The sequence below is a fragment of the Pectinophora gossypiella genome, chromosome 14 (genome assembly GCF_024362695.1).
Source record: "Pectinophora gossypiella chromosome 14, ilPecGoss1.1, whole genome shotgun sequence".
NCBI classification, from domain to species: domain Eukaryota; kingdom Metazoa; phylum Arthropoda; class Insecta; order Lepidoptera; family Gelechiidae; genus Pectinophora; species Pectinophora gossypiella.
Genome location: NC_065417.1, coordinates 1,782,248 through 1,794,815, shown reverse-complemented (window position 1 = coordinate 1,794,815; position 12,568 = coordinate 1,782,248). Strand labels below are relative to the sequence as shown.

The 12,568-nt window shown below is 36.1% G+C and overlaps 3 protein-coding genes across 3 annotated transcripts in view; 1 reads left to right on the top strand and 2 right to left on the bottom strand.

Annotated features, from left to right (window-relative positions):
• Positions 1–12,568, bottom strand: part of LOC126372447 (N-acetylneuraminate 9-O-acetyltransferase) — a 397,639-nt gene that overhangs the window by 134,199 nt on the left and 250,872 nt on the right. The window lies entirely within an intron of this gene.
• Positions 1–12,568, top strand: part of LOC126372647 (uncharacterized) — a 302,389-nt gene that overhangs the window by 60,401 nt on the left and 229,420 nt on the right. The gene's annotated exons all lie outside the window — the stretch shown is intronic.
• Positions 1,654–5,883, bottom strand: LOC126372563 (uncharacterized). The gene is made up of 3 exons (XM_050018388.1): positions 4,561–5,883; positions 4,152–4,217; positions 1,654–3,738 (listed from the first exon to the last, which is right to left on the bottom strand). The coding sequence occupies exons 1-3, from the start codon at positions 4,770–4,772 to the stop codon at positions 3,405–3,407; spliced, it is 612 nt and encodes a 203-aa protein (XP_049874345.1). The 5' UTR covers positions 4,773–5,883; the 3' UTR covers positions 1,654–3,404.

Sequence of the window (12,568 nt, the reverse complement as noted above, 5' to 3'; positions counted from 1 at the left end):
AACCAGGAATCTTTTTATTAACAATAGGTAAACCAAATTCATTTTTTGGGTTGTAATTGCTTGTGTCAAAATATTTTAAGAAGTTAGTCTTCAAATCTTGGTAAATGTCATCTGTATGCACATTATATACGAAGCTATCAGTATCGGTATAGCACAACTTAATGCGGTTTCCATAAAATGGTTTTATTTTTGAGTAATGGAAATCGTACATATGACTTTTTGAGAGTTCAAGTACAGCAAAACCAATATAAATTGGTTTGTCAAGCACAATCTGTGAATGTTTCATCTGTATAGCTACCAAATTCTCAGAGAAAATTGAAGCACTATGGAAATTGGGACTTGCTATTAAGGTCTCTGCGCCAGTATATTTTTTAGTTAAATTATTTTTGTCTGACCACTTATTAACCAATCGTACATCTACTCGTTGTTCTGTGTTCTCCAAAGTTTTTCCAAATATGCTGTTGTTTAATAATTTAAAAAAATCTTGTTCAAAAGTAGACTGTGCTTTCTGGCGAAGTTGGGTGTTGAGATCTATGTATTTTTTTAATAAGTTACTTTGATTAAATGTTATAGCTCTATGAATCTTTTTCAACACCAAGCCATGTTCTAAGCATTTTTTTAGATGTACGTAATGAATAACATAATTGTATTTATCATACAAATTAGGTATTAATTTTTTCGATTTTCCTCTGGGTGAAATAATTTTTTCAGGACAAAATGGAAAATCATTATGTTCATCATGTAAATGTGAAGGGTACGATAAGTCCACCTCAAGAATAAAACCATTTTCAGAGTCATCCATAATATTTAAAATATTCGACTCTAAAGTTTTTAATTCAGAATCGTTCACAAATCTGAAGTTTGAATGTGGTAATGTTTGGCACATACTGTATCCATATAAATTGTTACAGTCAAAGTAAACAATATATGAACTTGGGTGAGATGGATCAAATGTTTCCAGATATTTATGATTTGCTTTAACATGTCGTTTAGAACACATGCAAACGCCACCGCGTATACCTTGCTGTATCATACGGTAAATTTCTAAATCAGTTACAAGTTCTAAACGAACGCCTGTTTTAAGGAGCATTGCATCAAATGATAGACTCGGAGCCGTAAGATAGAATGCAGGATCGAGTTGGTAATATTGTTTACATGTAAGTCGAAAATTTTCATAGATATCTGTCAACAAAAGTACATCTGTTATCAAGTACAAATCAGTATATTCACCCATATTGGTTAATGAAAATTTTAACCACACTGATTGAGCGTGCTCATAATCCTCATCTGAGATCGGTTCATTGGTAAGAGAATTGTAAAAACAGTCTTTGGGAGGCAAACACTTTTCTTTATATCGTTCCCAGTTACACATATAATCGTAAGGGTATACGCCCTTTCGAGTAAGCAAATTAAAGTGTTTTTCATCGGGATAGTAAGATTTTAAGTATCTAAATTCATCGTTTTTTAAAGTCGGGGTTAGTTTTTCTAAGCTAGTTCCCAAAAACTTAAAGGAATCTACAAATCGTATCTGAAAGCTATCGGTATCGGATATAGACACAAATTTCGTGAAAGAAATATAATTTTCTTTGGTTTTAGGTATGACCTTGATGGGTCCAGGAACTTTAGCAAGCTCCTTAATAAAAAGATGACAGTCATAACCTGAAAGATTATGAAAGAAAACAGGTAAGAATTTGGGCACTTGAAAGTTCAAATTACATTGACTGTGAGCCGCACCGCGGTATTTACCAGTTATGTGACAATGGTCTCTAACTTTATCCATAACCAATAAACGCTCGCATATGTGACAAGTTTCGGCATTTTCAAAGTTTAACGCATCACTTTCTGTAAAAACTATAGGTACACTATTACTTAATACTGCGCTTATCCTTTTTGCATCGTTGCAAATTGAATCAACAAATTTGTCAACACAATCTTGTCCTCGGTACGATGTAATGTGATTATATCGTTCATCTACAGTACAAACAAGATGATAAGCAAAAGCTACGGGCACGTGCTGCTGATGAGTCACTGTGCTTGACTTGATAGGATCATTTTCACAAGTCTCGTAGGGTACGAGCATTGACTCAAAATCTGCATAAACAACAAAAGGAACATTTTGTTTTCTGTTATAATTTTTGAACTCTATAAATGACCCTTTTGGGGGTAATTTAGTAGCTACACCTCCACAACTATGAGAACTTAACTGATCGGTCGAGTTGAAAAATAACAAACAATGTTCGCAAAAATACAATTTACCATGATGTTTAGAAATTTGACTTCTAACTAGTCGCGGTAAATCCTTGATTAAACAGTAATGTGACATATTACCTTCCTGTAGGTACAGTAGATGAATTACTTTTTTATTTAATGGTTCAGATTTGTAAAGAGGGCCGATAACTGTATTATTATCTTTTAAACCGTAAACAAAAATACATATTTGAGGGTTGTTAATTTCAAATTTAGCTATGTCTGAAAAAGTAACTGGAAACGATATATCCTCTACATTTAAAACGTCTTTGAAATTAGGATATGACGATACTCTATCAGGATGAGATTTAACTGGGTATAAAGCAGCTGTAACTGACCACAAAAAGTAAAAACTGTCTTCGTTTTTTATGTTTACACACGCTTTTCTGGCTTTGATTGGTGCAGGCAAATCAATGTGACCTGACCCTCTTAATGGTTGATATTTATTAATATTCAATTCTAAATGGGAATTATGTAAGAAGGTCCAACCACTATCACGTTCTTGAAATTCTCATTTTTTTCTCATCAAACTAATTTTCACTTTGTTCATTAAACTATCAAAGTCATAATTTTTATAGAGAGTATAATTTTTAGTTCCAAAAGACTTTATTTCCTGAGAATCATTTTTTACTAAAAGAAAAACAGCAAAATGTTCAAAATTGAGTTTTATACAGTCATTTTCCTTGAGAGACAAATCAATTAATGTTTTGATTTTATTTTTTATATCATCAAGAAACCGATCTAAAGAATTATGACCATCCAAATCTGGTGATAATATTCTGTATGAAGCTATTCGGTTGCGAAATGCGGACTCAATTAATTCAATCCCGTCGCTAAAAGGAGAAATATTTTTATTTTTATGGTTAGTGCTTCGTAAATGCCCCACCCAATGAACACGATCTACAGAGACTTTACAAACTGTACAAAACACCATTTTTGATAAGTATACTTTAAATATACAAAGAAAATGCCTCGCCTTTCATACGCTAACGACATAAAATTGCAATATACACAATGAATGTATGATTTACAATTATAATTTCATAGGTATTTGGTTGAAAATGCAGTGGAAAGTATCTTAAAGTGAAGTTATATCAATGAACAGCAGCAGTAAGAGAAAAGGTTGTAATAAGTACCTGAGTAGTAGGTACTTATTACTATTCGCTTATGAAGACGGGCTCACAATCTTCAAATAAATTATGAATCCGCTGCATAAACGATTGCATTTTCTCCCACTGCGGAGTCCCCCGATCTAACTTTACTTTAAGAGTAACTTCAGCCTCTTTCCACCGCTGATCTGGTTTAGAGGCAACAGCTTTCTCGGTGTTATACACCCGGAACTCTATATAGTACTCGCCAGACTGGTTGACGAGCTCCCGGCGCACTCGACCGTTGGGGACGCGGCTGGTCAAATAAGTCTGCAGCACTGCAGACTTCGACGTCCCCGAAGTTGCTCCCGTCTCAAACCCGAAGAGTCCTCCTGGGCTAGTACTGGAAACCGAAAAATACGAATAAGTAATAATTTATATAGGTTTAAAGGAACAAAGGAATAGCTGCACAAACGTCTTCGTCACCTTATTTTGAACTATGTTCATCATAATAATATTGTTCGTAATGTGTATAATGAATTATGGAGTGTAATAAAGATATCTACACAATTATTGAACCAGCTGTCCGCCCCAGCGTCGCACGGGTGCTCGGGTGGACAAAATACATAGGTATACGAGTAGCCTATGTTCATCAGAAATAATGTAAGATTCTAATGGTGAAAGAATTTTTCAAATCGATCCAGTAAGTTTCGGAGTCTATTCGATCCAAATACACAATTTGACAATCAAATCTTTCCTATTTATAAAATTAATAATGTAGACAAAATATGTAGAAAATTAGGTTTTGTTACATACCTCGATGAATACGTTGCGGTCGCGCCTGCCTCGTCGTTGGCGCTCGACCGCGACTTCTTTTTAGAACTGTAACAATAATGTTTATATTGAAACGATGCAAGTGTTACCGCCGTGCGCTACGATTTCCAATTAGAACGCTCATTATACCCATTACATTATTTTATATTACTTTTGTTACTATTAATCAAGATACATAACATAACATATAATTCTGCATGTATCTCAAAAGGGTAGAGATAGGGGATATGTAAGTTGTATTTGCAAATAGCGTAAAATTATCTCGAATAAAATAAAAGTAAAGTGATAGATATTAAAGTACCTATTTAATGTTCCACTGATGGGCACGACTGTCTCACTATTAACTTCTCTCAAAAGCACACAAGATTAAAGATAATCATGTTAATCTTACCTAGTAGGCGTTGGGGTCGACTCCGCCGGCTTCCTCTTGCTCGCAGGCTTCTTTTTCAACACTTTCGGCGCAGGCGTAGGCGCCAGCGGCAGTTGGGAGTCCGAACCGGATGAATATTCGTAGTTAGACCTGAAAATTAAGAAATCGGTTAGGTATATGGTATTTAAAATGTTGTGTAAATTTATTATGTAAAAAACTCCAACACAATACATGAACTAAAAGTAAATGTAAATACTTACTAACATTTTAACAAACTTTCTTGAAGAAAAGCACTGAAGATGAAAATAACACGGATGAGGATACCACAATTGTGGACAATTGGGAATCGATCAAAGGAATGAGTAAAGTTTAATGATTTTTCCTATTTTATAGAAAAACAATACAAATCCGTGCAAAACTGAATTATGCAAAATAAAACCTTAAATGCAAGACAATAACGGATTATGCATTGCATATTTCAAATTTTAGCATTTTGGACGCGTAGTCATCGCTAAAATGCTTAGTTGCTATTCTCACGAACAAACGAGTTAGTCGCAACACTTTGTAAAATGATACACCGCATATTCATATTAATTAGGTATTTATTACACAGACGTAAACTTACACCTATTTCCGATGACACAGTACGACGATGGCTCAGTGGTTAAGAGTTTGATGTTCAATGTAGGTATATGTTACAAGTTCGATTCTCTACATACATTTTTTTTTCTGACTACATTATGTACATTGAATATAAACGATAATCTTACGAAGAGGAATATCATGAATATACCTGCATATTGGTTGTGATGATTATGTAATCACGATCTAGTTGTACATTAGGTAGGTACCTAAGTTGTACTGAACAAGGAGTGCAACGTTTCAATACTGATATTTTAAATAATATTAACCTTATTTCAACCTGCTTTGAATCGAACAGTAAGTCGAACGTTATAATCACCATCATCATTACAGTTGAACAAAAACATAACAATATTTGAGTAAACGCAAAGCATTGATTCTGCATGATGAATCAAAAGTGAAAACTTGTTCACCTTCTTCATAATGTACGTATTGTAGGTAAACCTGTACCCTGCAATAAAAATAATTTATCAAGCGAAGTCAGTAACTGAAACTAGTTGTTTATAAAAAAGTTTCCCACGAGTCAGAGGATACCTGATTGATATAATATATGGTATAGTATAGCCCACATTCCTCAATGCATACGAGGCACAATCTGCGCAATGTGTAATGTAATTCAGTATAGATTCTTGCCGTGACCGGGCATGACAAGTGAGCTAGAGAGTGATTTTGATTATTTTATAAATAGTTAAATTAATTGATCACACTATTAGGAAAAAGCTTCCGCTATGGGAATTATATCATGTAAGTCAAATTCATTATGTTATTACAATTTGCTGTCCTTGAATCTAATTACGACTCACGCCAATTTGGACAGAATTTCTGACACCCATGTGGTAATTTTTGGGTCACACATTGTATCATCACTTTTATGTCTAATTCTAGAGATCGTTGAGCCAATCTGGCATTGAATGACAGAATCGAAGCTGTTCTTGAATTTAATGACGACTCGCGCCAATCTGGATAGAATTTCTAACACCCATGTGGTAATTTTTGGGTCACACATTGTATCGTCATTTTTATATCTAATTCTAGAGATCGTTGAGCCAATATGGCATTGAATGACAGGACCGAAGCTGTTCTTGAATTCAATGACGACTCGCGCCAATCTGGATAGAATTTCTGACATCCTTGTGGTAATTTTTGGGTCGTACATTGTATCGTCACTTTATATCATAATTCTAGAGATCGTTGAGCCAATCTGGTATTGAATGACAGGACCGAAGCTGTTCTTGAATTCAATGACGACTCGCGCCAATCTGGATAGAATTTCTGATATTTTCGTATGGTACTTTGTGGGTCTCAAATTATATTATCACTTTATATCATAATTCTAGAGATCGTTGAGCCAATCTGGTATTGAATGACAGGACCGAAGCTGTTCCTGAATTCAATGACGACTCGCGCCAATCTGGATAGAATTTCTGATATTTTCGTATGGCACTTTGTGAGCCTCAATTATATTATCACTTTATGTCATAATTCTAGAGATCGTTGAGCCAATCTGGTATTAAATGATAGGACCGAAGCTGTTCTTGAATTCAATGACGACTCGCGCCAATCTGGATAGAATTTCTGATATTTTCGTATGGTACTTTGTGAGTCTCAAATTATATTATCACTTTATGTCATAATTCTGGAGATCGTTGAGCCAATCTGGTATTGGATGACAGGACAGCAAATTGTATAGAGACATGAAGCAATCTGCTAATGAATTTGACTTACAGGAAAAAACTTGATTCGAACACGGACAGACCAAAATAAGTGAGAAGTATATACGGCGCGTATGATAAAGAAGATCGAGTGCTGGCATCCGCGCTGTACTCGTGTTACCTGATGTCAAAGGAGCTGGGTGAACAAGTTGAAACTTGTAGCGTAAATAAGTATGAACAGGTAATATTCGTTTATTGTGTTATTGTGTGCATAAACTACCTATTACTTTATTTTATATGTGTTGAGGGGTATAGTCTAATCTGTCATTGTATTTTCAGTTACTCGTGGAGAAAGACGTAGACACCGTTGACGGTTAAAAATCATCATCATAATTTCGAAGGTGTAGCACTAAAAGCGATGCCTGCTAAGTACTTTGGTAAGTACTGTGGTTTATTTTATAAATAAAATCAAATGTTTGTATTTTTATTTTATACATAAATTAATGTGATACGTTTTATTGTTTCAGAACATGTCGAATAATTTAACAAACGTTAACGAAGATGATTTATTCTACCCTTACGCGCAAGATCCGCTTGCTGACTTCGATGAAAGGTATCCTGTTCAAGCGACTACCACAAAATCGACGGCGCCTCATGATAACAAGAGTCAAAAGCTGAAAAGTGATAAGAAGAGGAAGATAATTAAATCTAAAGTTAAATGCGGAAAATGGAAGCAGTCATCTTCATTTGTGCAAAATCGGAACGCGGAGAAAGCCACCAAGTTAATTAAAATCAGCATAGTGGATTTAGGTGCTTCAAATACAAGTGAAAATCAAGAAAAAAGTGATGTTTTAGTGAAAGCCCAATATGTGGTAAAAGATAGTTATGATGATATATTGGGACAGACTGAAAAATTAATTAACAATATTTCAAAGACATTGTGTAATTACAGTACTTGTATTTATATGTAACATGCGATTATTTCATAAATATGTTGGAATCGCATTTTCGTGTATTCACAACACAGTAAATTCCATCGCAAATAAAGTCTCTGACTAATGTCAGAGTACTACAAGCTATGGAAACATTTAATGTATATAGTAGAAATAGTTAATATGGTAACTGTTATTTCAAAATATTTTTTTTTTATCTATTGTACTTTAAACAGTTTTATGAACTTAATAAATAAAATGTGTTTTTCAAATTTCGTTGTTTTACTAGAAAACCGTTAAATGAAACAAAATCATAAATCAATAACGCTATCATACTTGAGATAGACAACATAATTTTCAGTTTAGTCAAAAACTATAAATGTATCAAACATCTTCCTGTACCCCCTTCATTTTTTCCACAATCTTTATTTATAACTACATAATTATAGTTGTTACTCCATACCTTTGAACACAATTCTCTAAATTGTGCCCACGACATGTCTGTGCCTACATGTTCATCGTATACATGTTTTAGATTGATATCGTCCTGTTTAAATAATACTATCAAATTTGAATTATCTCTAACAAGTTGTTTAGGAATCTTAGTATGTTAGTAGGTCTGATTTAAATAAAAGCTATCTATATTTCTATGTCTCCCCATAGCAAAATAATCCCGCATGTTGCTTTGATTTTCACAGGCCACGTCGTCGAATATAATTATAGAATTCGAACGAGCCTCCTGCGGGCTTAGAACTTCATCTTTTTCATGAAATTTATAAAATGATACACCCGGTACCATTTTAACACATTTTCTAAATATTCATACTTTGGTTGACAAAGAGACTTGGAATATACATATAAATTTCTATAACGAAGACCATTTTTATGCAATAAAAGTCCAATCATTAAATTAGTTTTGCCGCAATTAGATGGCCCACAAATAATGCACCTTATTGTATTCGGCAATAGTTTTCCATGACGTCGAGTGTCGGAGCTCGATATAGGACAGATTTCAGGTAGTTTCAAAGCATGTTTCTGTTTCACAAATTTCATTATAAGTATAAAAGGGATGACAATTTGTCTATTGCGTGTTATAGCTTTTACAGCAATGAAATGTATTTCTCGACGCAATGTTATTTAAACTTAAATATTGATGTGATATGCCGTCCCGTAGGTTATGAGCATTCTAATTCGAAATTGTGACAACCACAAACGGTGGTAATACAAGGATTAATAAATACTGTTTTGCGTTGTTGATTAGATAATTATTTTAAAACAGTTTATTGTTGTGTAAATATACCTGGTCTACTTTCAATTTGTAAATTGAACATTCTAGACGAGTTTATTGTTAAAACCCCACACGGAACGGAGTGAGCGCAAGCGAACGAAGTGAAGTTTTGTGTTTTAACGATAAAGTGGTCTAGAAAGCCAGGACAAAAATCTAGACTCAAAAAATTGTGATATGAAATCGACTCGTGCTATACTGGTGAGTGTTGTAGTTGCTAACCGATTGATCGTAATATTAAGAACCACACTCGATGTTATTGGGTATTTCTAGACCATCGAAGTGAAGGGATTCTTGAGTGTGCACGTGCGGTAACATCAGAAGGCGCATATGTGCGGGGCAACGCGGTTGTTAAAAATCCCACACGGAACGGAGTGAACGCAAGCGAACGAAGTGAAGTTTTGTGTTTTAACGATAAAGTGGTCTAGAAAGCCAGGACAAAAATCTAGACTCAAAAAAATGTGATATGAAATCGACTCGTGCTATACTGGTGAGTGTTGTAGTTGCTAACCGATTGATCGTAATATTAAGAACCACACTCGATGTTATTGGGTATTTCTAGACCATCGAAGTGAAGGGATTCGCGAAAATGTTCTTGGGCATTCTAGACCATCGAAGTGAGCGATGACAATTTGTCTATTGCGTGTTATAGCTTTTACAGCAATGAAATGTATTTCTTGACGCAATGTTATTTAAACTTAAATATTGATGTGATATGCTGTCCCGTAGGTTATGAGCATTCTAATTCGAAATTGTGACAACCACAAACGGTGGTAATACTGTTTTACGTTGTCGATTAGATAATTATTTTAAAACAGTTTATTGTTGTGTGAATATACCTACTTTCAATTTGTGAATTGAACATTCTAGACGAGTTTATTGTTAAAACCCCACACGGAACGGAGTGAACGCAAGCGAACGAAGTGAAGTTTTGTGTTTTAACGATAAAAACGACTAGAAAGCCAGGACAAAAATCTAGACTCAAAAAAATGTGATATGAAATCGACTCGTGCTATACTGGTGAGTGTTGTAGTTGCTAACCGATTGATCGTAATATTAAGAACCACACTCGATGTTATTGGGTATTTCTAGACCATCGAAGTGAAGGGATTCGCGAAAATGTTCTTGGGCATTCTAGACCATCGAAGTGAAGGGATCCGCGAGAGCGCGCGCGATAGCGCGTTGGCGCTCGAGCGATCCGACTGAACGAAGATGGTCTAGAATGCCCAAGAACATTTTCGCGAATCCCTTCACTTCGATGGTCTAGAATGCCCAATAACATACTACTATCAGGTGATCAGCCTGTAACGTCCCTAACCAAACTTAAACTGAAGGCAATGCAGGAAGGAAGAGGTAAGTTACAGGGACTGTAACCTGGAGCCTAACAGAGTGCAGTAGTAACTGTCAGTACTATTCAAAGGTACAGTCTTTGCTTTGGAATAGACTACTCTGAGCGCCATTATACTTACTCGCGTCAGACAGAGTATTGCGAGGCGGAAGGCACGAGGGAATCCACTGCCCTATTTTTCCCTCAAAAGAATCATGGAGAATGCTACACTGATAAGAGCGTGGCTCTTAAATTAATGATGACGATAAAACTGAAAGCGAAAGATAGTTCTCCCGCATCGTATGCGCTGGAAGTCTCTTCAGTTTTATATGAAACTGAAAAATCCTAGTCGTGATGTAACACTAATCTTTACAAATTAAGTATTTCAGAGGGGTTAAAATGCAAATGTCTTGTTTAGATAGACGTGGCTTTTCGTGGTAGATCGCTTGCTTTTTTGAGGTCGCAGGTTCAAATCCAACACAAGTCTAAACCAATGATTGTCGAAATTGTTTTCGAATTCTTGTTTGGATCATATATGATTATTACGTGCTCAGCAGTGAAGGAAAACATCGTGAGGAAACTCGAGTAATCCCGAGTAATGCATTTTCGGAGGTATGTGACCTAACATGTATTGTGCTGGTTTTCCCTTCGCGGGATGGAAGGTGAGACAGGCAGTCGCTTCTGTAAAAACCGGACCTGTCAAATCTACAGGTCAGGTAAGTGGACCCTGTGAAAAATAGGATAATGCTAGGGATATGATGAGTCCGGTAAATCCGTGATAACCCTGTTCGGAGGACACTTGTCTTACATCGCATGGTCTCGGGTTCGAATCTCGACTCGTGAATTCATGTTTGGGTCAGAGATAACTAATATCATAAAAGAATAATGCTAGGGAGATGATGATGCTTCGGTGTGTCTTTTTAATCCCCCCAGGCCTAACTCTTACGCTACTTTCAATAAAAATTATGTCCGCTCCATGAAAAACCGCCCAAACCTAAAATGTTGCGAAAGTACTCTGAACACTCCTTATTCGTACTTAATTAAGGGTAAACGCACTTAGCGCGTGAACTTCACTAATGGTGGGCGCAATTAGGATCTGTTACACCTCGCTTTTTATTTAGAGATGGCCGCATTATTCAGTCGAACTGTATCAGGGGAGCCACCACAAAATCGCTCACGATTTGAAGAGCTTAAAAGATAACATAACATAATTTACCTGTTGACTTGTTTGTGGCATTATACAGGGTGTTAGGGACATCGTAACGAAAAAAAAAATGGAACGCCTATTTGATTGTACTAAAAACGATGGTGGGTGTTTTTCTTGTCGCAAATGTTTAATTAAGATTTTGAATTTTTACTGTGCCGCAATGTAAGTCGAACAACGCGGCACACAGACGTTAAACCTACGCACGGCTACGTTACGCGTGCGTGCGTGATACGATGTTGTATCTAGGTAGGAGTTTTCATTCTCTTGTATTTAGATGCTTAGTGGTGCAACGTTTAAAAATGTTGAGTTTGTTGAAGTAGAACACCTACTGCCACGATTTTTCACGCACGGTACCTACCTACCAGTTATTAAAACGTTCCTAACTTATTAACAATAAAAACCCTACTCTTGCCTTACCTTAATTGTTATTCCTTCTGATGAAGTACCTAGGTAGGTACCCTAGAACATGTCACGTCACGTAGGTATGCAACATCGCGTTTCCTCCGCGGTAGGTAGGTATCACACGCACTCACAAACACAACACCTTGCTCTTTAATAAACATCAACAATCTTCCATACTTTTGTGCAGTAAATGGTCTATGATCTATCATCATAGTCGACACTACTCATTTACAGAATAAAACAAACACAAAACACTCACAAACACGAAAAAAATATCCTCGAAAAACATCACGCGATTCGGGTCAAGCTTAGTATTCGACTGAGCGGAAGCGCGCGGCGGCGTTAGCGCAAAGCATCAAAGGCGCGCCGACGACGCGCCGGCCGCGGCCGAGTCGAGCCGACGACTAGACAGAGAGAGAGAAGTATGTTTATGGTGCAAGTGACAGAGAAAGAAATAGTATCTGTTCGTATGCCTACTTTATTGGCGAGCGTTGCCCTTGACCCGTGCGCCGGCTATTCACCTGCGCATAGCTGAAGTTGTAGATACGTTATTATTATTATTGATGACATTGATAAAATTTA

Coding starts and splice junctions, on each gene's coding strand:
- LOC126372563 (XM_050018388.1), bottom strand. CDS start 4,772: ATGTATTGTGTTGGAGTTTTTTACATAATAAATTTACACAACATTTTA. Junction 4,218..4,560: donor TCGACCCCAACGCCTACTAG/GTAAGATTAACA, acceptor TTATTGTTACAG/TTCTAAAAAGAAGTCGCGGT. Junction 3,739..4,151: donor ACCGCAACGTATTCATCGAG/GTATGTAACAAA, acceptor TTCGGTTTCCAG/TACTAGCCCAGGAGGACTCT.